This window comes from Convolutriloba macropyga, chromosome 4 (genome assembly GCF_964194025.1).
Source record: "Convolutriloba macropyga chromosome 4, txConMacr16.3, whole genome shotgun sequence".
NCBI lineage: Eukaryota > Metazoa > Xenacoelomorpha > Acoela > Convolutidae > Convolutriloba > Convolutriloba macropyga.
The window spans coordinates 59528185-59552081 of NC_134471.1; the positions used below are offsets into that span (position 1 = coordinate 59528185).

Genomic DNA, 23897 nt, shown 5'->3' on the forward strand with positions numbered 1-23897 from the left:
ATCAACTACGAAATGCCATCAAAATAAATCGGACTTAAAAAATGTTTTTGTACAAAAATCTTTTTCTTTTCAATATCTTCTATTCTTTCAATCCCAATCATGCTTATTGGAATCAACGGCGGCTATTTTCTTGCAATCTGCCGGGTATGTTCGAATTTACAGGAAGTACAGACCCAAACGCCACTAACACAATCTTTTTAGACTCAAAATGGGGCCTTTTCTACTTCAAATTCCGTTGAGAGTGCTCTGTAATTTAAACTTTGCCGTTTTTTAATAAGTTTATTCGTTGATTATCAAAAACGCAGCATCTATTTTTGAGTTTTTAACTAACAAAATATTAATATCTGGAACATCCGAATAATTAAGAGCTCCTAATAGACAAACAACATTAGAAAGGCTGGTTTTGGACCAATCTTGGACTGGTATAATCCAAAAATAATTCGGATTGTAAAAAGTCGGTCTTTTTTTATTAAAAACATCGATCTTTTCTACATTAATTAAATAACAGAACATTTCAAATGATAGGTCCAATTGGATTCCTAAATAGCTCCGAATTGTTGTTTTTAGTTGATTACTTGAAAGCTTATGGTTGTTTTGTTTTTAAATAAATAATGACTTATTGAACTTTGCCTCTTTTTTTCTCTTAATTTGGTCATTTTGTTGCTTATTCCCAGCAATGAAAGAATGCTTCCTCTTTCTATAGAAATCAAATTCTTTCTTTATTCCGGCTTTACGCCTTAAGTTATGTTTTTCTGGCTTTGATATTACTAGATTTCACATTTTTTTAAAAATTTTTTGGGTTTTTGCCCATTTTTCACGTTTTCTAGCTTTGTCACATTATCACAAAAGTTCGTATGTCACATTATTGGCTTTCAGAATAAGGCAAAATTGATAATATTAAAATCCCTAAAGATATAGATTATGATTTTAACGGCTTCGACACTACCTTCCCGAAGAACTTTTGAATTTTTTAAATTTTGTCTTTAACTGTCCTTTCTACTTTGTCATTTTAGTCGTATAAAAATTCCAGTACAATGACCCGGTTTCATTGGCTTTTCAGGGAAGAATAGATGATCCAATTATCTGATATTAGTAGATAGTGCGTGGCTTTCATGACTCTGAAAACAAATGTTTTATAAATTGAAAGGAGACACTTTGTAACTTCGCAATTTTGCTCCTTTTTTTGTCCGTTTGTTATCTAGTCTCGTTAATTACAAGCCAAATGGGACATTATTTTTTCCAAAGGAAGGTTTCAAGAGGGATTGGTGTCACACAATCTAATGTTTTTATAGAATTCGTTGACTTTACTGGCTTCGACACGGAAAAAAATCAAATTAATTTTTGATTTTTGTCATGTTTGACGTTCTTTTGTAGACGTAGAACATATTCTGGAATATTTAAGTTTTCAAGGGCCTGTTGTAAAAGAAAAAAGAATTTATTTAATTATTTCTTTCTGTTATTAATGGGGTTCATGTCTTTGGAAATATTTTTTTCGAAAAAAAATAAAAGTTACTTAATTTTTTTTGCATTTTTATCCACTTGTTACCTAGCTTCATTAATGAGAGGTTAAATAATACATTGTCTGTGCTGGCAGAAAGTGCAATCGATCATATTTTGATGGTCATATTATGGCTTTACGGTTTCGTTTGCGTTTTCTGCCAAGTTTTAATTGATTTTTTTGTCTATCTGTTGTTCTTATTGTAACCGCATGAAAAATTGAATACCGGCAGTTCTTAAAACCTTCAATGGAAGGATTGGTAATCGTACACCTATAGGGTATTTTAGTTGATTTCTAATGGTTTTCATTGCTTTGAAATTATTTGCTTTGAAAAAATAAGCGAAAATTACAACTTCACTGTTTTTGTTCTTTATTGTCTAATTGTTACCAAGCCTTTTTATTGAGCAGTCCCATAACTTTTCTGGTGAATTATGAAGTTTTTGATGTAATTAATTTTTGTTGCTGTTGTTTGATTTTGCTGTTCGTCTTGATTCGCCTTCCTAATATTTGCCCATCTCGTCAATCTAATGCACCATTATTCACTTCACCACTGGGTTATTTGCTTTGGAGGCTATCTGTTCGTTCACACACCAATTTTACTTGAGTTTTTGGGTTCTTCTGTGTTCCTCATTTGGTAAACAATCCTGGCAAAATTGTGGATGAGCGGGGTCGGAACCTTATGTGCAACTGCACATTACCGAGTCGCCATGTTTGATTCATTTCTCTACAAAGAAGGAGACAGGTATAATATGAAGTGATTCGAAATAAGCGTTCATACAAATCGAATCTTCATTTTTTTCATTTATTCCCTGCTTTAAGAAGATTAAACACTCCTGAAGCCATTATGACATTTTATTTGATCGAGTTATAGACAAGTGGAAAAGAAAAAATCATGTAAGCAAAAATCTCTCAGCTTGTCAACAGTTTAAGCTTTTTTTGGCCAACAGATGTTGGTTTTTTGGATAACAAATTTGATGGTCGGCGATGTTTGTTGTGCAATATTCAAAAATCTTTTGCAAATGTATACTTTCACAACGAAAAAGCGAGTCGTTGTACTGAAACAAATAAATGTAATAATCGAACCCTTTTGAAAATTTGTGCGCAATGCTTAATATTTTCCCTATTTATACCTAATTTTTGCTAAATGTTGCCAAAGCTTACCAGGGCAATTTAAAACTAGAAAAATTCTGAATCTTCATTTATAAAAATTTATTAGCAAAATATTAAATTGTTGCTAGTTGATCAAGTATTGATTTGAAATATTTCCAAGTTGAAAACGAAAAACAACTTTGAATCTGTATCAGCATTTTTTGTTTTTCTCGTTTATATTTTGATAGTAAGCTTTAATAATTTTCTCATTAGTATAAAATATATCAATCACGCGGCTCAAAAGTGGATTATGGTCGTTTCCGAGATTTAAAAAAATTGTGAAAAAACGGTCTTACAATTAAATTTTGACCGACAATATACTTTTCAGTACCGAAAAATGCTAGAATGTTATTAAAACTTTCCAGAGAGAATTCTAGAAAATTTCAAACAAAATTTAGAAAATCTCATAGCCATTGAACACAAGCATTCAGATGTGTCTACCAAGTGCGCAGGCTAAAAGATTAGTTTCCTTATAAGCACATTTTTTTGTTGATGAAACAGACGGAAATTTAAAATGACTTTAATACCTGAATTTAATTTCTTTAGTCCAGTTTGATTAAATTTACAGGAAGTACAGACCAAAACACCACTAACACAATTCTTTTCTGGTGCATTAAATCTTTTGATGTAATTAATTTTTGTTGTTGTTTGATTTTGCTGTTCGTCTTGATTCGCTTTCTTAATAATTGCCCATCTGGTCAATCTAATGCACCATTATTCACTTCACCACTGGGTTATTTGCTTTGGAGGCTATCTGTTCGTTCACACACCAATTTTACTTGAGTTTTTGGGTTCTTCTGTGTTCCTCATTTGGTAAACAATCATGCCAAAATTGCGGATGAGCGGGGTCAGAACCTTATGTGCAAGTGCACATTACCGAGTCGCCTTGTTTGATTCATTTCTTTACAAAAAAGGAGACAGGTATAATATGAAGTGATTCGAAATAAGCGTTCATACAAATCGAATCTTTATTTTTTCATTCATTCCCTGCTTCAAGAAAATTAAGCACTCCTAAAGCCAGTATGACATTTTATTTGATCGAGCTATAGACAAGTGGAAAAGAAATAAATTCATGTAAGCAAAAATCTCTCAACTTGTCCCCAGTTTAAGCTTTTTTTGGCCAACAGATGTTGGTTTTTTGGACAACAAATTTGATGGTCGGCGATGTTTGTAGTGCAAATTTTAAAACTCTTTTGCAAATGTATACTTTCACAACAAAAAAGCGAGTCGTTGTACTGAAACAAATAAATGTAATAATCGAACCCTTTTGAAAATTTGTGCGCAATGCTTAATATTTTCCCTATTTATACCTAATTTTTGCTAATTGTTGCCAAAGCTTACCAGGGCAATTTAAAACTAGAAAAATTCTGAATCTTTATTTTTTAAAATTTTTTAGCAAAATATTAAAGTGTTGCTACTTGATCAAGTATTGTTTTGAAATATTTCCAAGTTGAAAACGAAAAACAACTTTGAATCTGTATCAGAATTTTTTGTTTTTCTCGTTTGCTTTTTGATAGTAAGCTTTAATATTTTTCTCATTAGTATAAAACATATCAATCAAGCGGCTCAAAAGTGAATTATGGTCGTTTCCGAGATTAAAAAAAATTGTGAAAAAACGGTCTTACAAATATATTTTGACCGACAACATACTTTTGAGTACCGAAAAATGCTAGGATGTTATTAAAACGTTCCAGAGAGTTTTCTAGAAAATTTAAAACAAAATTTAGAAATCTCATAGCCATTGAACACAAGCGTTCCGATGTGTCTACCAAGTGCGCAGGCAAACAATTAGTTTCCTTATAAGCACATTTTCTTGTTGATGAAACAGACGGAAATTTAAAATGACTTAAATACCTGAATTTATTTTCTTTAGTCAAGTTTGATTAAATTTACAGGAAGTACAGATCCAAACACCACAACAATCTTTTTAAACTCAAAATGGGGCTTCTACTTCAAATTCCGTTGAGAGTGCTCTGTAATTTAAACTTTGCCGTTTTTTAATAAGTTTATTCGTTGATTATCAAAAACGCAGCATCTATTTTTGAGTTTTTAACTAACAAAATATTAATATCTGGAACATCCGGATAATTAAAAGCTCCTAATAGACAAACAACATTAGAAAGGCTGGTTTTGGACCAATCTTGGACTGGTATAATCCAAAAATAATTCGGATTGTAAAAAGTCGGTCTTTTTTTATTAAAAACATCGATCTTTTCTACATTAATTAAATAACAGAACATTTCAAATGATAGGTCCAATTGGATTCCTAAATAGCTCCGAATTGTTGTTTTTAGTTGATTACTTGAAAGCTTATGGTTCTTTTGTTTTTAAATAAACAATGACTTATTGAACTTTGCCTCTATTTTTCGCTTAATTTGGTCGTTTTGTTGCTTATTCCCAGCAATGAAAGAATGCTTCCTCTTTCTATAGAAATCAAATTCGTTCTTTATTGCGGTTTTACGCCTTAAGTTATGTTTTTCTGGCTTTGACATTACTAGATTTCACATTTTTCAAATTTTTTTTGGCATCTGCCCATTTTTCACGTTTTCTAGCTTTGTCACATTATCACAAAAGTTCGTATATCACATTATTGGTTTTCAGGATAAGGCACAATCGATAATATTAAAATCCCTAAAAATATAGATTTTGAATTTAACGGCTTCGACACTACTTTCCCGAAGAATTTTTTTGATTTTTTTAAAATTTGTCTTCAACTGTCCTTTTTACTTTGTCTTTTTAGTCGTATGAAAATTCCAGTACAGTGACCCGGTTTCATTGGCTTTTCAGGGAAGAATAGATGATCCTATTATTAGATAGTTCGTGGCTTTCATGACTCTGAAAACAAATTTTTTATAAATTGAAAGGAGACACTTTGTAACTTCGCAATTTTGCTCCTTTTATTGTCCGTTTGTTATCTAGTCTCGTTAATTACAAGCCAAATGGGACATTATTGTTTCCAAAGGAAGGTTTCAAGAGGGATTGGTGGCACACAATCTAATGTTTTTATAGAATTCGTTGACTTTACTGGCTTCGACACGGAAAAAAATCAAATTAATTTTTGATTTTTGTCATGTTTGACGTTCTTTTGTAGACGTAGAACATATTCTGGAATATTTAAGTTTTCAAGGGCTTGTTGTGGAAGAAAAAAGAATTTATTTAATTATTTCATTCTGTAATTAATGGCGTTCATGTCTTTGGAAATATTTTTTTCGAAAAAAATAAATGTGGTACTTAATTTTGCATTTTTTTTTTCATTTTTATCCACTTGTTACCTAGCTTCATTAATGAGAGGTTACATAATACATTATCGGTGCTCGCAGAAAGTGCAATCTATTATATTCTGATTATTCTGATGGCCATAGTATGGCTTTACGGTTTCGAAAGCATTTTCTGCCAAGCTTTAATTGATTTTTTGTCTATTTGTTGTTCTTATTGTAACCGCATGAAAAATTGAATACCGGCAGTTCTTAAATCCTTCAATAGAAGAATTGGTAATCGTACACCTATGGGATATTTTAGTTGATTTCTAATAGTTTTCATTACTTTGAAATCAATTGCTTTAAAAAATGCGAAAATTACAACTTTACTGTTTTTGTTCTTTTTTTAATTGTTACTAAGCCTTTTTATTGAGCAGTCCCATATCTTTCTGTTGAATTAAAAGCTTTTGATGTCATTAAATTTTGTTGTTGTTTGATTTTGCTGTTCGTCTTGATTCGCGTTCTTAATATTTGCCCATCTCATCAATCCAAGGCACCATTATTCACTCCAGCAATGGATTATTTGCTGCGGTGGCTATCTTTTCGTTCATAAACCAATTTTTAAAATACTTGACTTTTTGGGTTTTTCTATGTTCCTCATTTGGTAGATAATCATGCCAAAATTTTGGATGAGTGGGGTCGGAACCTTATATGCAATTGCACAATACCGATTCGCCTTGTTTGATTCGCTTCTCTACAAGGAAGGAGACAGGTATAATATGAAGTGATTCGAAATAAGCGTTCATACAAATCGAATCTTCTTTTTTTATTTATTCCCAGCTGTAGGAAAAATAAACACCCCTAAAGCCAGTATGACATTTTATTTGATCGAGCCATAGACAAGTGGAAAAGAAATAAAATCATGTAAGCTGAAATCTTGTCCCTAATTTAAGCTAATTTTGGCCAACAGATGTTGGTTTTTTTGATAACAAATTTGACGGTGGGCGATGTTTGTAGTGCAAATTTTTAAAATCTTTTGCAAATGTATACTTTCACAACAAAAAAGCGAGTCGTTGTACTGAAATAAATAAATGTAATAATCAAACGCTTTCGTAAATTTGTGCGCAATGCTTAATAAATTCCCTATTTATACCAAACTTTTGGTAAATGTTACCAAAGCCTACCGAGGCAATTTAAAACTAGAAAATTTCTGAATCTTTATTTATTAAAATTTATTAGCAAAATATTAATTGGTTGCCTGTTGATCAAGTATTGATTTGAAATATTTCCAAGTTGAAAATGAAAAACAACTTTGAATCTGTATCAGCATTTTTTGTTTTTCTCGTTTGTATTTTGATAAAAAGCTTTAATAATTTTCTCTACTTAGTAAGCTTTAATAATTTTTCTCTACATTAATTAAATAACAGAACATTTCAAATGATAGGTCCAATTGGATTCCTAAATAGCTCCGAATTGTTGTTTTTAGTTGATTACTTGAAAGCTTATGGTTGTTTTGTTTTTAAATAAATAATGACTTATTGAACTTTGCCTCTTTTTTTCTCTTAATTTGGTCATTTTGTTGCTTATTCCCAGCAATGAAAGAATGCTTCCTCTTTCTATAGAAATCAAATTCTTTCTTTATTCCGGCTTTACGCCTTAAGTTATGTTTTTCTGGCTTTGATATTACTAGATTTCACATTTTTAAAAAATTTTTTTGGGTTTTTGCCCATTTTTCACGTTTTCTAGCTTTGTCACATTATCACAAAAGTTCGTATATCACATTATTGGCTTTCAGGATAAGGCACAATCGATAATATTAAAATCCCTAAAGATATAGATTTTGAATTTAACGGCTTCGACACTACTTTCCCGAAGAATTTTTTTGAATTTTTTAAAATTTGTCTTTAACTGTCCTTTTTACTTTGTCTTTTTAGTCGTATGAAAATTCCAGTACAGTGACCCGGTTTCATTGGCTTTTCAGGGAAGAATAGATGATCCTATTATTAGATAGTTCGTGGCTTTCATGACTCTGAAAACAAATGTTTTATAAATTGAAAGGAGACACTTTGTAACTTCGCAATTTTGCTCCTTTTATTGTCCGTTTGTTATCTAGTCTCGTTAATTACAAGCCAAATGAGACATTATTGTTTCCAAAGGAAGGTTTCAAGAGGGATTGGTGTCACACAATCTAATATTTTTATAGAATTCGTTGACTTTACTGGCTTCGACACGGAAAAAAATCAAATTAATTTTTGATTTTTTTCATGTTTGACGTTCTTTTGTAGACGTAGAACATATTCTGGAATATTTAAGTTTTCAAGGGCTTGTTGTGGAAGAAAAAAGAATTTATTTAATTATTTCATTCTGTAATTAATGGCGTTCATGTCTTTGGAAATATTTTTTTCGAAAAAAATAAATGTGTTACTTAATTTTGCATTTTTTTTCTTTTTTATCCACTTGTTACATAGCTTCATTAATGAGAGGTTACATAATACATTATTGGTGCTGGCAGAAAGTGCAATCTATTATATTCTGATTATTCTGATGGCCATAGTATGGCTTTACGGTTTCGAAAGCGTTTTCTGCCAAGCTTTAATTGATTTTTTGTTGTCTATTTGTTGTTCTTATTGTAACCGCATGAAAAATTGAATACCGGCAGTTCTTAAATCCTTCAATAGAAGAATTGGTAATCGTACACCTATGGGATATTTTAGTTGATTTCTAATAGTTTTCATTACTTTGAAATCAATTGCTTTAAAAAATGCGAAAATTACAACTTTACTGTTTTTGTTCTTTTTTTAATTGTTACTAAGCCTTTTTATTGAGCAGTCCCATATCTTTCTGTTGAATTAAAAGCTTTTGATGTCATTAAATTTTGTTGTTGTTTGATTTTGCTGTTCGTCTTGATTCGCGTTCTTAATATTTGCCCATCTCATCAATCCAATGCACCATTATTCACTCCAGCAATGGATTATTTGCTGCGGTGGCTATCTTTTCGTTCATAAACCAATTTTTAAAATACTTGACTTTTTGGGTTTTTCTATGTTCCTCATTTGGTAGATAATCATGCCAAAATTTTGGATGAGTGGGGTCGGAACCTTATATGCAATTGCACAATACCGATTCGCCTTGTTTGATTCGCTTCTCTACAAGGAAGGAGACAGGTATAATATGAAGTGATTCGAAATAAGCGTTCATACAAATCGAATCTTCTTTTTTTATTTATTCCCAGCTGTAGGAAAAATAAACACCCCTAAAGCCAGTATGACATTTTATTTGATCGAGCCATAGACAAGTGGAAAAGAAATAAAATCATGTAAGCTGAAATCTTGTCCCTAATTTAAGCTAATTTTGGCCAACAGATGTTGGTTTTTTTGATAACAAATTTGACGGTGGGCGATGTTTGTAGTGCAAATTTTTAAAATCTTTTGCAAATGTATACTTTCACAACAAAAAAGCGAGTCGTTGTACTGAAATAAATAAATGTAATAATCAAACGCTTTCGTAAATTTGTGCGCAATGCTTAATAAATTCCCTATTTATACCGAACTTTTGGTAAATGTTACCAAAGCCTACCGAGGCAATTTAAAACTAGAAAAATTCTGAATCTTTATTTATTAAAATTTATTAGCAAAATATTAATTGGTTGCCTGTTGATCAAGTATTGATTTGAAATATTTCCAAGTTGAAAATGAAAAACAACTTTGAATCTGTATCAGCATTTTTTGTTTTTCTCGTTTGTATTTTGATAGTAAGCTTTAATAATTTTCTCATTAGTATAAAATATATCAATCACACGGCTCAAAATTCTTAGAAAATGTATTTTGAACGACAATATAATTTTGAGTACCGAAAATTGCTAGGATGTTATTAAAACGTTTCAGAGAGAATTCTAGAAAATTCCAAACAAAATTTAGAAAATCTCATAGCCATTGAACACAAGCGTTCTAATGTGTTTACCAAGTGTGCAGGCTAAAAGATTAGTTTCCTTATAAGCACATTTTCTTGTTGATGAAACAGACGGAAATTTAAAATGACGTAAATACCTGAAAAGAATTTAACTCATGTGTATACCTGTCATACAACTGTGGTGAACATTTTTCAGTTTTGAGTTGTGCTTAGAAAAAGTTGCTAATTTTTGAGTGTCCTTATTTTTTCCTCTCAAAATTACTGGTTTCGAAGACGGTGCAAAGGCCAGCGTTTCCAGATAATTTTTAAATAACTTGATTTTTTCTGCTGCTGGTTTTTTCCATTGATTTACTATTTCGTTGTAAAAATAGCATTAAAGAAATTCAAAACGTTTTGCTCAGCTCTAGGAATTTTTGACTAACCAATTACTGACAGTGGACAAAGTTGACCAATTTGACAGTTTTGCTGCTTCAAAAAATTAGGCAATAGAAAAAATCTTTTTCTGAAAGTGCCCTAGTTGTAATTTGATATTAGCTAAATGAGGTTTTATGTGTTTTTGTTTCATTTTCAATAGCCGCCGTCAGCCTCTCAAACGGCTATTATATAGGCTATGTTTTACACTTTCATGATTTTTGAAGTCAAATTGGAGTAGTGATTTTGGTCACGCCGAAACAGGAAGTGGAGAGAAAAAGCGAGTGGTTTTGTGGCGTAAAATTTTTTCTCTCTAATTTTAAAATAGGGTGAGAAAACGGAGTTTGCACAACAATTTGCTTTCTCGCTAGTGGTTTACACTCGACAATTTCACTTTGATTTTGAATGTTTTTTCACTTTTTTGGATCGGATTTTTCTCTAAATGGTTTTTTGACGATCCATTTATAGTTCATTCGGTGCCTTTTTTGAACTAATTTTCCATTTCCTGCTAGTGGTTTTTTGTTCACTTGTGGCATTCTGACATTTATTTTCTGTTTTTTTTCTTTTGGTTTTTTTAGAAAAGGTTTTCCCAATTCACTCATAGTTTGTTCTAGGTCTCGTTTTTTGTTTAGTCAAAGGAAATTTTTTGAAATGTATGTCAGTACTTGTCCTGCTATGTCTTTACAATTCAAAGAATTTGAATTGTTTTAGGACGCTGTCTTTAAAGATCTGTTCACACATTTTCATGATTTTCAAGTCACATCGGAGTAGTCATTTTGGTCACGCCGAATCAGGAAGTGGAGCGAAAAAGCGAGTGGTTTTGCGGCGTGAAATTTTTTCGCTCTAAATTTATACTGGAATGAGAAAACGCTGTTTGAACAAAATTTCGCTTTCTCGCTAGTGGTTTTTTGTTCACATGCGTCAATTTCATTTTGGTTTTAACTGTTTTTCTTTTCAATTCTTGTATCGATTTTTTCTCTAAACGTTTTTCCCAATCCATTCATAGTATCCAATTTAAATTTCTTGCTAGTGGTTTTTTGTTCTAGCTAGCGGCAATTTGACAAAGATTTTCTGCTTTTTTTCTGATTTTTTTTAGAAATCGTTTTCCCATTTCACTCATAGTCCGTTCTAGGTCTAGTTTTTTGTTTAGTCCAGGAAAAGTCTTTGAATTGTAAATCTTCATTGACAAATCCATTTGTTCAATGATTTACGCAAGATAAAGAATACAGTCAAGTCCAAAAGAACAAAATCAAAAGAGACGGGATAAACCGAGAAAGCCCGGTCATTAGGTCATTTAGACTTATATTATCAAATTTCATTAGTGTTTTCTAATTGAAATTGGTATTACGCTTAATAGCTTTCAGTTTAGAAGCTGAATTAAGTATAGTTTTTGATTCCAACTGAAATAGTACGCCGAATTAGAACACGTTTCGACACTGATAATAATAGAACAAAATTTCTCAATATTTATCCTTTTTTTGCAAACCCGATGTGCATCAAGCGCGTCAGCGGCGGCTTTTTCCCGACAATCTGCCGGCTATGTTTATATTTCGCAAACCTGAGAACTTTATTTTCATAATATACGCCGCTGTTTTGTTGTTTTTTTGTGACCTGGATAACCTTGAGTTTTTAACTAACCGCATTGCGTGATTAGTTTTTGATCAAATTTGATTTATCACCCTCTCACTGACTTTAACAAAAAATTATGGATGGAGATTTGAAGAGACTACAAAATTGTTTATCGTCAATACTGGACTCCTATATAGTGAGGTCAACCAATTGCAAGGCCACACAACCACAATTTTTCTGAAAGAATTATTTTTGGAAGCAGAATTCCAAGTCAAGTACAAATTTCAAATAGAGAAAGAAAAACTTTGTTTGGTACCATTTAAATGCTTCCTCCAATTCAGATACTACTTAATGTCACTAGCGTTCTGCAAATTAGTACAATAGGGCTACTGAAAGGTCTGAAAAAATTACAAAAATTTTAATGTTTATTGCCGCCTATTGAAACAAGTTAGATGAATAGTGTTGCAGTTCAAATCTCTAAATTTAAATTCTAAAAACCACGCGGTTGATTTTTTTCAACAACAAAAGAAAAGAAATTAAATTTCTGATCTAGTATGCAGCCTAATTTTTTTGGTTTAATTTTGTTTGTTGTAATGACCTTGTTGTACTCTGGAGAGGAACTAGATCGATAGAAAACGAAAAGTCGTTGACAACTTTTAATTCATGTAAGTTAAGCAGATGTGCGATTGATCACTTCGCTGTCAACGCGAACACAATAATAGACGAGGTCAAATACCTGTCAAGTATAGAGTCAATCCTGAGACGAATGACTCAGCTACATACAATTGGGTAACAACGTGAGACATAAATGTACTACATTAAGAGGTGTTTTAATTTACTGCACTAGGTGAGATACATGATGGTACCCATGTACCACATTTCCCTCCTTTGAGAGAACGAAACGAAAAAATTTTAGCAACTGTTATGCTTCAAGTTTAGCTGGATCGATATGCAAGTTTTAATGGGGTTGCATTAAGCAAGGTTTGTCTGAGTTTATGTGTTGTTGTTAATTAGAGTTCATCCGGGTCTGAGCATCTCTCGTTTCCTGCCATGGCTTCGTGTGGATCCTCCGACTGAGGTGGGTTGTCGTCAGCTGTCGGCAGTAGGTTGTGCTCAGGTGTTGGTGGGTGGTTCAGCACATAGGTCCCGGGTTCAGCGCATACGTTGGCGGGTGGGTGGTTCAGCGCATGAGGTAGTTGGTACGGCCCGGTAAGGTCCGACGTGATGAGATTGATGTGTGCGGATGTCGTCTGGCTTTGCTGATGGTCTTCGGGAGTTGGAAGTTAGCCGTACCCGTGAATTGCTTCTTGGGCGGGGGTAGTTCATTGTCCGACGAATTGCTCAGGAGGTCATCTTCTTTATTTGCGCCGTAGTAATGAGTGCGTTCTTTGATTCTGTCACTTCGACGTGTCGGGAGGCCTCAACTTCGAAGTCCACGTTGGGGTCCGATGAATCGTCATTGGTGTCCGAGGTGTCCTTAATTTGTGCCGCGGGTTCTTGGTCTTGGGAGCTATGAGAAGAGTTTCGTGCGCGTGCTTTTGCCTGTTTCCCCATTTTGGGGGGCGTGTGTATCGCTTTTTCGTGCGCACGTTTGTGCGGGAGACTTTCTCTAAGTTGGACTTGCTGTTCGGTTCTCTTGGCTTTTTGTCCCTTACTCTGATGGTGCGTACTCCCATAATTTTGCTCCATTGAGCTTGTCCATGGCTTTCCATTTGTTGCTGGAATTTTGAGTGATGGTTGCGGACCATTTTGCGGGCAACGAAGTTTATCAAAGGGATCTTCCGTTGTTCGGCGGTACCGAATTCGGCCACGTCTGCCTTGTTCAGGACTGTCTCTCTCTGACCGGGGACTTTCCGGGTAAAAGTCGCGTCCGTGGTCTTCACTAATACTGTGCCCTTTGGAACTGCGTCATACAACTCTTTCAGGTGCTTCTTACTTCTATTCTCCGCGATTGTCTTCCGAGCAAGTTGAAGTTTTGAGCTGGTGGCGGCTAGGTGCTCTTCAAATTTAGAGAATTGTTGTCGGAAGGTTCGTGGTACTTCCCCTTTGTCCTGTTTTGCGTCTTCGAGCTTTTTGGCTTTAGCTGCCTTAACTTCCGCGTAACTGACTTGGTCCGAAATTAGGTCCTCCTGTTCGATGATGTTGTTATCTAAATATGTATTAATCGTGTTAGACCAATCGAGGTTGTTTCGGCGGGGATTTGTGGTAGCGTTGCTGAGGGCCGTATTCGGTTTCATACCGTTGTGGGCTTCGAATGGTGATACTAAAGCTGACTTTTTCCGACAAATGCGTAACTCGTTTGTGATTTGGCTTAGTGCCCTTTTAATGTTGAATGGCTTTTGTTTATGGTATAGTTTTATTCATCCTAGTCTGCGTTTAACCGTTTGAATAAGTCGTTCGACTAGTCCGATCGGTCGATGATCATTGGCGGGGGCAAATATTATGTACATGTTGTGCTTGGTACATAGTTGTTGGACTTTGTTATCTTTTAGGTAGCGAGCTTGGTCAATTCTTAAATTGCGCGGAACTACATGTTGTATCATATACTGATTCAAAATTTTTTCAATGTTCGGGCCGTTGGCATTATTATACATTTTAAGTGTTGGGAGTTTCGAGAAGCGGTCAATGGTTGCTAGAAAGAAGACTTCTCTACCTTGACCGTCGGTTATAGGTCATCCTATATCAATTTGTATTTCTTAGTTGGTCTTTCTTCGTTGACGATTGGTTTTTCTTCGTCACTTTGACTTATGGTCCATTGTTCACGGTGATCCGTAGTTGCGGCAGTTGTGCCTCGGTTTTCGCCCTGTTGTCGGTGTAATGTTTCGCGCCGGTCGATTTGTACCCCTGTATCGCGAGCTTGATATAACAATCACGTCATCCTGTCTGGCTGTTAATGACGCTACTGTTGTGGGTTGTAGGTGCTTTGCCTGCAAAACGAGTTGGCTTCTTACCCCCAGTTCTATACCTATTACCACCTCTAATGCTCGTTCTGGAGACAATGTGACCTTCAACAATTCCCTCTGATTTTCGTGGTCAATCATGTTGGCCGTGAAGATGTCTCGGAGTAATTCGTCCTTCAGCGCTCCGAGTTGGCAGTGTTCGGCCAACGATCTTAGTGCCCAGTGAAATTGCTCCATGATCTCTCCTCTCTGTTGTCGTCGGGTCAATAACAAGTATCTGTCGAATGTTACGTTTCTGGGTCTTATGAATGTTAGTTGTAGCTCTTCCCAGATGTCCTTTGTTGTTGTTGTTTCAACAATTGTGTGTGGGAACTTCCTGCTATGCATTTTTTGGCCTTCCATGCCTAGGCTGAGGTAGAGTAACGATTTGACTTTTCTGTCTGTAATGTCCCAAGGTTTGTCTCCACAAAGGACTCCTATTTGGTCAATCATATTGAATTCGTTCTTCCATCTTGTAATTGCTTGATGATAGCGCGTGAGTCGCCCTCTTTCCATTGCCTGTGTTGAGTTAGTGACTGGTGCCTCTTCTACTGGCTCAGGGGGGTAAATGACTGTAGTCGGTTTCTCTCTAAGGAGGTCATCTAATTGTATATTTGTCTTTGCGACGATAGATAGTTTTACCTGGCTTCTCCGTTTTTCCCAGGTTATCGGAGGGTTACTACTAGGTCTTTCCCAGAATGGTTCTAGGCCCAACATGGTTTTGCTTTTTGACTCTGCCTGCGCTATGTTGTACTCTGATGAGTGGAACTAGATCGATAGAAAAAGAGAAGTCGTTGACAACCGTTAATTCATGTAAGTTAAGCAGATGTGCGATTGATCACTTCGCTGTCAACGCGAACACAATAATAGACGAGGTCAAGTACCTGTCAAGTATAGAGTCAATCCTGAGACGAATGACTCAGCTACATACAATTGGGTAACAACGTGAGACATAAATGTACTACATTAAGAGGTGTATTAATTTACTGCACTAGGTGAGATTCATAATGGTACCCATGTCCACACTAATTGAAATAACATGTTTGAGAAATATGTTTTTTTTTCAAAACAAACTTCAGAGCTTGCCAAAACCAGATAGTTAATTGCTTTCAAACGTAGTCCGTAGCAATAATGTTCGTCTTGTGGTCTTTATTATGCAATTTTTGGCTTGAACAATATTTTTTCTTACGATCCTCAAAAACTAGAAAAACGAATATTGTACGAACTTTTTTTTAGTCCTGTTTGATTTTTAATGCAGTTTTTTGTACTGTGGAATTTTTCTTTTGATCGTATTTTCTTTCGTTTGACAAAACTGCATTTGTAGCTAATTTTTTTGAGTTTTTCCATCCGTTTGCTTTTAGTTTGTCGCCTTCTTGTACAAACATTTTCTGTATTCTGACATGTGATTTTTTAATTGTTGAAGAAAACTTATTTAAAATTGTAGAAACAATCATTATCAATTTTTTTGCTGTTGTACGCTGTCTTGGTCGATTCTTTTTCTTTTCCCCACGTTTTTTTAAATTCCGTATCATTCAACAACGTGTGTCTGCAAACCTCAATACTTCAACCACGCATTTCTTTCAACCCGAAATCGCTTTCAACCCGAAACGAAGAGCAAAACGAAGAGCATTTCTTTCAACCCGAAACGAAGAGCAAAATTAAAATTCCAAGAACTGAGATAGTCCAAATGCGCTAATCTTCTCCAGTTCTTCATTAAACAGCTTGCTTCTGTTGATAAACCAGAACTAATGAAAAAACGCATTCGTAATAGAACACATGGCAAGTCCAAAATCTTATGTTGAACTTTGATCTGAATCAAAAAAAATTCAACAGTTGTCTCATTCTAGAGGTAATATCGGTAAAATTGGTATTATCCAAACGAAATAATCTAAGCTAAACAGAAAAATCTAAAATTAGAGGAGGCTCTAATCAGGGGGTTATAACTAAACGTAACCCTGTATTTAAGAGATTTTTTATTGAAACCCACATTGAAATGTTTGCAAGAAGATAGGCTGTGCAAGTTTTATATCTCTGGAAATGCTGTGCAAAACTATGACCCCAAATAGGACGAGCACCACAAGATTAACGCCAGGTATCAAATAGTCTAGCCAGTCACTATATAAGGCTTCACCAGTCACTATATAAGGCTTCAAAACAACTCCGCGAGGACGCTGGAGGGCACAACACGAAATTAACGAAATGGATTTCAAACTCTGTATAACATAATTTAAACCAAACGCAGAATTGTGACAATTTGGCAATAGGCCGGTGGAAATGAATGACAATTTCCTCCTTTCTTTATAGACCTCCGTTATTTTAAAAACCCTTCCTTTTAGGCTCTCATACTTCTTCCTGTAGAGCGTTTTTGCACAGATAAAGCATAAATAAAAATTACTTTTTTTCACTGCTTCGCCTTTTTGCAAATAAATCAAAATTTTCCAAATGAGCCAAAACATCAAGAATTAGGCCATACCTTTTTCCTGGTTGGTTCAGGCGGATAGCATAACCATGCAAGATCAGTACCGAGATTATGAGCAAAAACGTTAAAAATTTGATTTACAAAAAATGGCATTAACGGTTTGTCTGCCAGTCAAATGCAGAATCTGCGAGAAATGGTATCGTGTTTGGGTCCCCAAAATTAAGATTCCCTGTAGGTTCAGTCAATGAGACTGTGTTAAGTCTTGCTTAAACGCCGAGAAGTTGGCATTCAATTTCAGTTCGGGGTTTTTGTAAACTGTGTTTGTTATTGATATTTATGTGGAGGCTACGACTGCTGCAGGCGTTAAATTTCTACTGTTTTTTGATCTTTTTGCAAGTTTTCGAGTGCTGGCTTCCAATAGAAGAATTATAAATGCGTTCACCGTTCACGCGAATAAGTTGGTCATCGTGTGTAAAAACCGAAACCGGGCATTTGTATTTTTGATAATTCATGCAGTTCCTGTCATTGGTATACTTGTTCACGCTTTTAAAGTAAAATTAAAGGCCTGCTAGTACGAACTTTTCTTTACTCTTAGAACGGTTGGTGCTCAAAGTTGACAGTTATCATGCTGATTTAAAGATGCATTAAAGCAAGAATGTTGTAGAGTTTGATCAATTTTTCAATTGCCCTGGTTTGCCCTATAGAGGAATTTGACTATAGAGGAATGTGAAAATGTGAAAAAGTTTTTTTACTGGCAATTCTGAGCCTTAGTTTTACAGATTAAAATCAGGTGATATGAGTGAGTTGTGAAATTGTTAAATGCATACTGCAGTAATTTTACGGTCATTTAATTTCTGTAAATGCGACTAATTAGAATTGAACTGTGCCTAATTATTCTCAATCATAGAAAGCTTAAAAACGAGGTGAAAGAATAAAAGGGTTAGATTATTGCAAGGTTAAATGGTATCAGCATTAAACAACAGGGTTAAGTTTTAGAGGGTTAAATTTTGGGGGTGGAGAAAAACAAAACACCGCCTTGGTGATTATGAAAAATTCTCATCCTCGGAAATCTCTGGCTTTCATTTGAAATGAATGGTTTTTATAAGTTTCACATTTGATTTTTTTTTGTAATTTATACAAACAAGGGGGCTCCGTAATGTCTGCTCGCACATAATGTTCCCACCCTGCTCAACCAAGAATTTGACTTAATTCCTCACCATGTAAAGAAGAGATATAAAATTTTCAAAAAACCACTTATTGTTCGAAAATAATTTGTGTATTCATTTAAAAAATCGCTTTGAGCTCTAACCAATATAAACATGAAACAATAAATCATTAGAGGGCCGAGGATACCTGCAATTAAGGAGAGCAAGAGACAAGACATACAGTACAATGAAATAAAATCAACAAGCGCTTCTTACGACAAAAATTCAATGCTTTCTATTTTCGTAAAAAAAAAACTTAACAAAACGTAAAAGATAAGAATCAGATTAAAGGTAAACCAAACTAAATGACCTGCTTTTTACCAGAAAAGAAATGGGACCTTTCTTGTTTAAAAGTGATTAACAAGTATACAGAAAAAAGGGCGCAATTAGAAAAGATGTTTACATTTTTCGAAAACAATTCATTTTAAAGTCACGAAAGCAATTAGCTGTCATAGGAAATCATTCATGGGCTTCATTAAAATGTTTCATACGAAACCATTTGAGTGCCGTAAATAATCAGTTGGTCATACTACTACAAAAAGTGCAAACATGCAAAAAGCGAAGATCCACTTCAAATTAGCGACGCAACGTGGTCTAAGCCTAAGCCCAAAATCTATTCACAAAAGAAAAAAGTAATCAAATTAACGAAAAATGTCAATTGCGTTTTTTTTGGCGGCATCAATGTGATCTTCGACTTGTCATTATTGTGTCATTAATTGGAACATCAAAAGTTGGAAAACGTCAAAAACAGTAAATAAATTTTTTTTGTGAAAACTTTTAGTATCCAACCCAAATATCCATTATTTTAAAAAATAGCGTCGAAGAATAATACATTGCGATTCACTTTCAAAAATGCGAATTATCTGCTTGCTGATACGAGGCTGAAAAGTTGCAGAAATAAGATGGAAATTGGAAAATCTCAATTTAGATTAATTTTCTTGAAATAAATTTCTTAAAAGTTTAAGGCATAACAACCATAAGCGGTCAACTTAAAAACGTTAATTTGTTCCACTTGTTTTTGCATAGGAGGCCAATTGTACATGTCAATGAGGAGACCAAATCAAAAGACTACACAAAAAAACCGAAAACAGTCAGAACTCAGTTTTGTGAATTTTTGAATCCAAATGTTTTTTAACTCGAAAAACCATATGATTTGAGCTCAAAATACTATCTAAGTTCATTGTTCTCCTTTTTCACTTAAATTTTTATCAGTTAATAAGGGAGATTTGATTTGAAATGATTCTGGTCTGTAAAGAACATGAAAAGCAAAGGTAAATTTTTTTAAAAAAAATTGTATGCCGCGCCCAATTTTAATCCAAGTGATTTTTGAATTAAAAAATTAAAATTTCAAAACTAGACCAATATTGGTTATGCTGCTGCTTCTCCATTACAGTAAAATTGTAACATTACAAAAAAACCCCTATGTACCAACTGAAATCATTATATAATTTTTAATAGCTCCACTGATACCAAACTTAATATTTGACTATTTAGATTCAGTCGTAAGACCACATAAAGATCGTCAAATGCTGAAAATGTTAGGGAGTGAAGTAAAATTTTACAAAATATTTGTCGGAGCCGTGAAAACCATGAGTTTTACTCATACAACACAATATTGTTTCACTGAACTTATTGGAACATAATTGGACCTCTTATTAAATGAACGTTTAATTGAAAAAAGACTCTCTGTTGATTGCAAGGAAGAATGCAAGAAATATTTCAAAAAAGACGGCCCCAAAATACAATCAGAATCCTTTTCATTGCAATAAAAAACGACTAAAAATGGCTTTGCTATCCCTGCGAAGCTTTTAATGAACTCATTTTTTCTATAAACTTGGGTAATAGTTTTCTTGGCAGTTTAAAATCTTAATATATGGAAAATAAACTATAATTTTCTTAAAACAGTATTGTTCTAAGTTAGCGAAAAACAGCAAAAGTGTTATTCCCAGGCAACTTTCATAAGAAACGGAGATGTAATTAGCCCCTATCTAAATAAAGGAAGATTGTGTCGGCTGTTTTCATGTCTGCACTCCCAGTCCAACTGGACAAAGTGGAACAAATAGGCATATTTGATGCCTTCTTTATGAAAAAAATGAAGATTTGACGAATTTTCAAAAGTTTTACATAATTTACCTAATTGGTTCAAACTGTTCATGAACTCTCTTCTATCCGTCTATCTTTAAACTTAAAACTAATGAGACTATCGTTAACAATTTTGACATATTTTACCAAAAGTTGGTCAAAATTACAAAAAAAGATGAACGGAACAGCGGAAGTGAGCCAAACGTTCACGAAACTTTGAACCTCCGTAACTTCTCGGAAAAAAGAGAAATTCAAAAAATCTTTTTAATTAGATATTTTACGCTTGACAAGCTTTCTAATTATACTACTCACAGTCCTGTACGGTGAATATATCGATCGGCAAAAATTGACTGAAAAAAAAACCCAGTTGAGTATATAGTTCCTCCGCCCACTTAAGTGGGTCGGAACAAAAATCCCTTTCCTCTCGACCCTTGTACCCTGCTGTCGGATGCAAATACAATGTCGCTTAGACCCTCGGGCGAATTAGATTTATGGGCTAACATATACTTGGAAACAATTAAGTATTTCAGATTTGTACCTTAGTGCATGTTTAAGAAATCAATTATTTGTTGAGTACAAGATAATACTATTACCTGGCAAACGTCTGAGCCAATTTTTGCGGTACTTTGAATGGTCATTGAATGAAATTAGAATATTCAGAACTGGAGTGAAATAGCGTGGTATGTTTATATTTAACATCCCTTGAGTGGAAGAAAGTCTTTGTAAATTTATAATAGGTCCTTGAACCTATTGAGACACTGTGTATTGTTAATCACTGGATATTTTGGGTTCCATTTGGGTACTTTACATTAAAGAGCTCTGTATATTTGCGGATGTAAAGGTGGAAAAGTCATCAATAAATGGCAATGGTGGAGAGTTATTTATTTTAGTGAGGAAATTGGGAATGGAGAGAAGTTTTGTTTATTTCCCGAGGGAGATACCAGCTTAAGGGTAGGATTTGATTAAGCCGTCAACTCACTAATAAGTGGTACGAATAAATAAATCGCATTCAAACCTGAGCACAGGCTGTGCTTATTAACCCATAGTTATCATATTGAGGAAATTAGTAGAATAGGGAATTTGACGAAATTGAAGCTTATCTAATCAGAGTTGAAAAAGAATGATAAGGCAATTAAACACTAAACGAAACTTATTAAATTGGCGAGACATTTTTTGAAAGCTTGCAAATTTTGACACCAAATCTTTCTTTTTTAAAAGACCATGATGACGCATAAAAAATTACAATTGAAAGAGCGTTGTTATCATTATTCAAAGTAAAAAAAAAACGAAATAAGGGCACCTGCAAATTAGAACCTTTTAAACCAATTTAGAAGCTAATTGGAAAATTTTCAGCCTACTCAGCGCAAGTTTACTTTTTTAAGAACATTGCTAGCCCGCTTTTGCTGAAGAAAGCAAATTGATACGGCAATACTTCAGATACTCTCAACAAATAATGGGTGTTAAAACAGCATGATATCAATTATGTGGACTGTTAAGAGGTTAACAAAATGTTTCGTCCAAAATATCGTTTTACAACATTTCGGTCGTCTGAACAATTTTATTGCTTTAGGTTTGACCTTAATACATGTATTGCCTCAATTTGAAGGCCGCCTTGAATTTTAAGTTAGCTAGGATCAAAACAATAAGAACAACATGAAAACAAGAAAGAAATGTCATTTTGAAGATGTGTATTTGACCATGTATCAACTAAGAACAGTTCTGATCTTAGACTAATCCAAAACGAATTAATTTTCCCACGGCAATCGATAAATTGAATATAATTGAGAGATGTGAGTGTATATGTCTGCACGCAGTCTGTTTGTTTTCCATTTTGTTTACTTGTTTACTTCTGGTATTCCCCACACTTTTCCTTGTTTATCCTCGTTGTTTGTATACCAAACTGTACAGAGAGCTACCACACACGGAGTTGTACCTGAAGCAAGGATAAAAACGTGATTAATTATTGCAGTGTCTGAAACAGGTGTGAAATAATCAATTGAATGCTACCACAAAATGATGGAAGTCAATCTTTGGGAAGTGGGATAAATAAAAGCATCAAGAAGTCTATCTTCAAGGGAAGTTATGTTTGATTCATGGAAAACGCCCTCCATTCAAATTTGGTCGAGATATCACCCCTCGTATTTTTTGTCACGCCTCCTTATTCATGAATAATTGATGTGAAAAGCCTTCAGTTCTTGTGTTACGCTTGAGGCTCAAGTTTGACTGAAAAGATTTTGAGCATGTATTTGCGAAACACTATCAAAACCCCGTATTTGAATGGAGCACACTTGTGCAAAATTGTACCACGTAAAAATGAGAAACACAGATTTTGTTGAAAAAGGTTTGATTCAAAAAATGGTTTGTTTACAATTTGAAGTTGCAATTTATTCGGGGACGGTTGGTGCAAGAACTTCTGTTGACAAAATTATTATATTTCTTCTTGATAAAAATAACTTGGCAAAAATGATAATTGAAATAGCTAAAGCGAAGTCAGTGCAGCCCAAAATCAGCATAAGCAATGATATGTGTTGATTAGAGCTCTATGATTCAAATGTTTCAATAATGATCGTAATGTTAAGGTTACTATATCATGCGAAGATCTATTATTTTCATTACTTAACATAAAGAGCTGAAGTTTGCTATCGTAAAAAGAGTAGCTGAACCAATGATCGATCTTATATTCAAAGAAATAAAGCATTAATTTATCAAACATCTGTGCGGCTGAATTGTGATCAACGATCAAAGGGATCTAAAATGATATGCCGAATCGCATCATGTAATCCTATGTAATCTTATGTTCTGGTAATCTTTTGTTACATAATCATATTTATATACATAATCACACATAATCCGTTCAAGTCTGCTAGGAAATATATCCTTGCATGAATTATGTAAACAAAATACTCAAAATTGCATAGATTTTCCACTGGTTTCAGTATAAAGCAGAGTAACACAACTACTAGATGTCTTGTTAAAAATTTTGAAGGGTCACCATAAACTCAACGCAACGTGTCAACTTCAAATCACCCGGCATCAATGCATTGAAAAACCTCTGACGTCCCCACTAAAACGTCAAAAAGAAGAGCATTGCATATTATCCACTTTCATTGCATGTGCAAAAAGTTTCTAACACACGCGTGAACATAACTGGCAGTTCGAAGCGTCAGCGGTGAGTAAGTATAATTATTCGAAAAATTGATGTAAGTTTGAAGAAACTGATTTCTTTTAAATCTTAAACATGCAAATGCAAATAACCATTTTGTTATAGCTACACGCACTCAATTTCAAAATCAAACAATGCATCATTCAAAAAAATGTGAAAAAATTAGCTTTTTTAAGGTCTGAGCAAGAGCGCTGATAGAAAATATTAAAATACGCTAGTTCGTTTGTCGGTTAGGACTTGTGCAGTTTCTAATAATTGAGCTGTTACTCCAACAAGGCGGCTCAGCAATGTGCGATGGCACATACGGTTCCGACACGGCCAACCACAACTTGGGCATAATTGTCTACCAAATGAGG

The 23897-nt window shown here is 34.1% G+C and overlaps 1 protein-coding gene across 3 annotated transcripts in view; it reads right to left on the bottom strand.

Moving 5' to 3' along the window:
* Positions 1 to 22051: 22051 nt before the first annotated feature.
* LOC142338572 (uncharacterized) overlaps positions 22052 to 23897 on the bottom strand; it is a 51196-nt gene continuing 49350 nt past the window's right edge. For all 3 annotated transcript variants that reach the window (XM_075388372.1, XM_075388371.1, XM_075388370.1), the window contains exon 4: positions 22052 to 22311. In XM_075388372.1, coding sequence (XP_075244487.1) covers positions 22254 to 22311 — 58 coding nt within the window. In that variant the 3' untranslated portion in view covers positions 22052 to 22253. The remainder of the gene's footprint in view (positions 22312 to 23897) is intronic.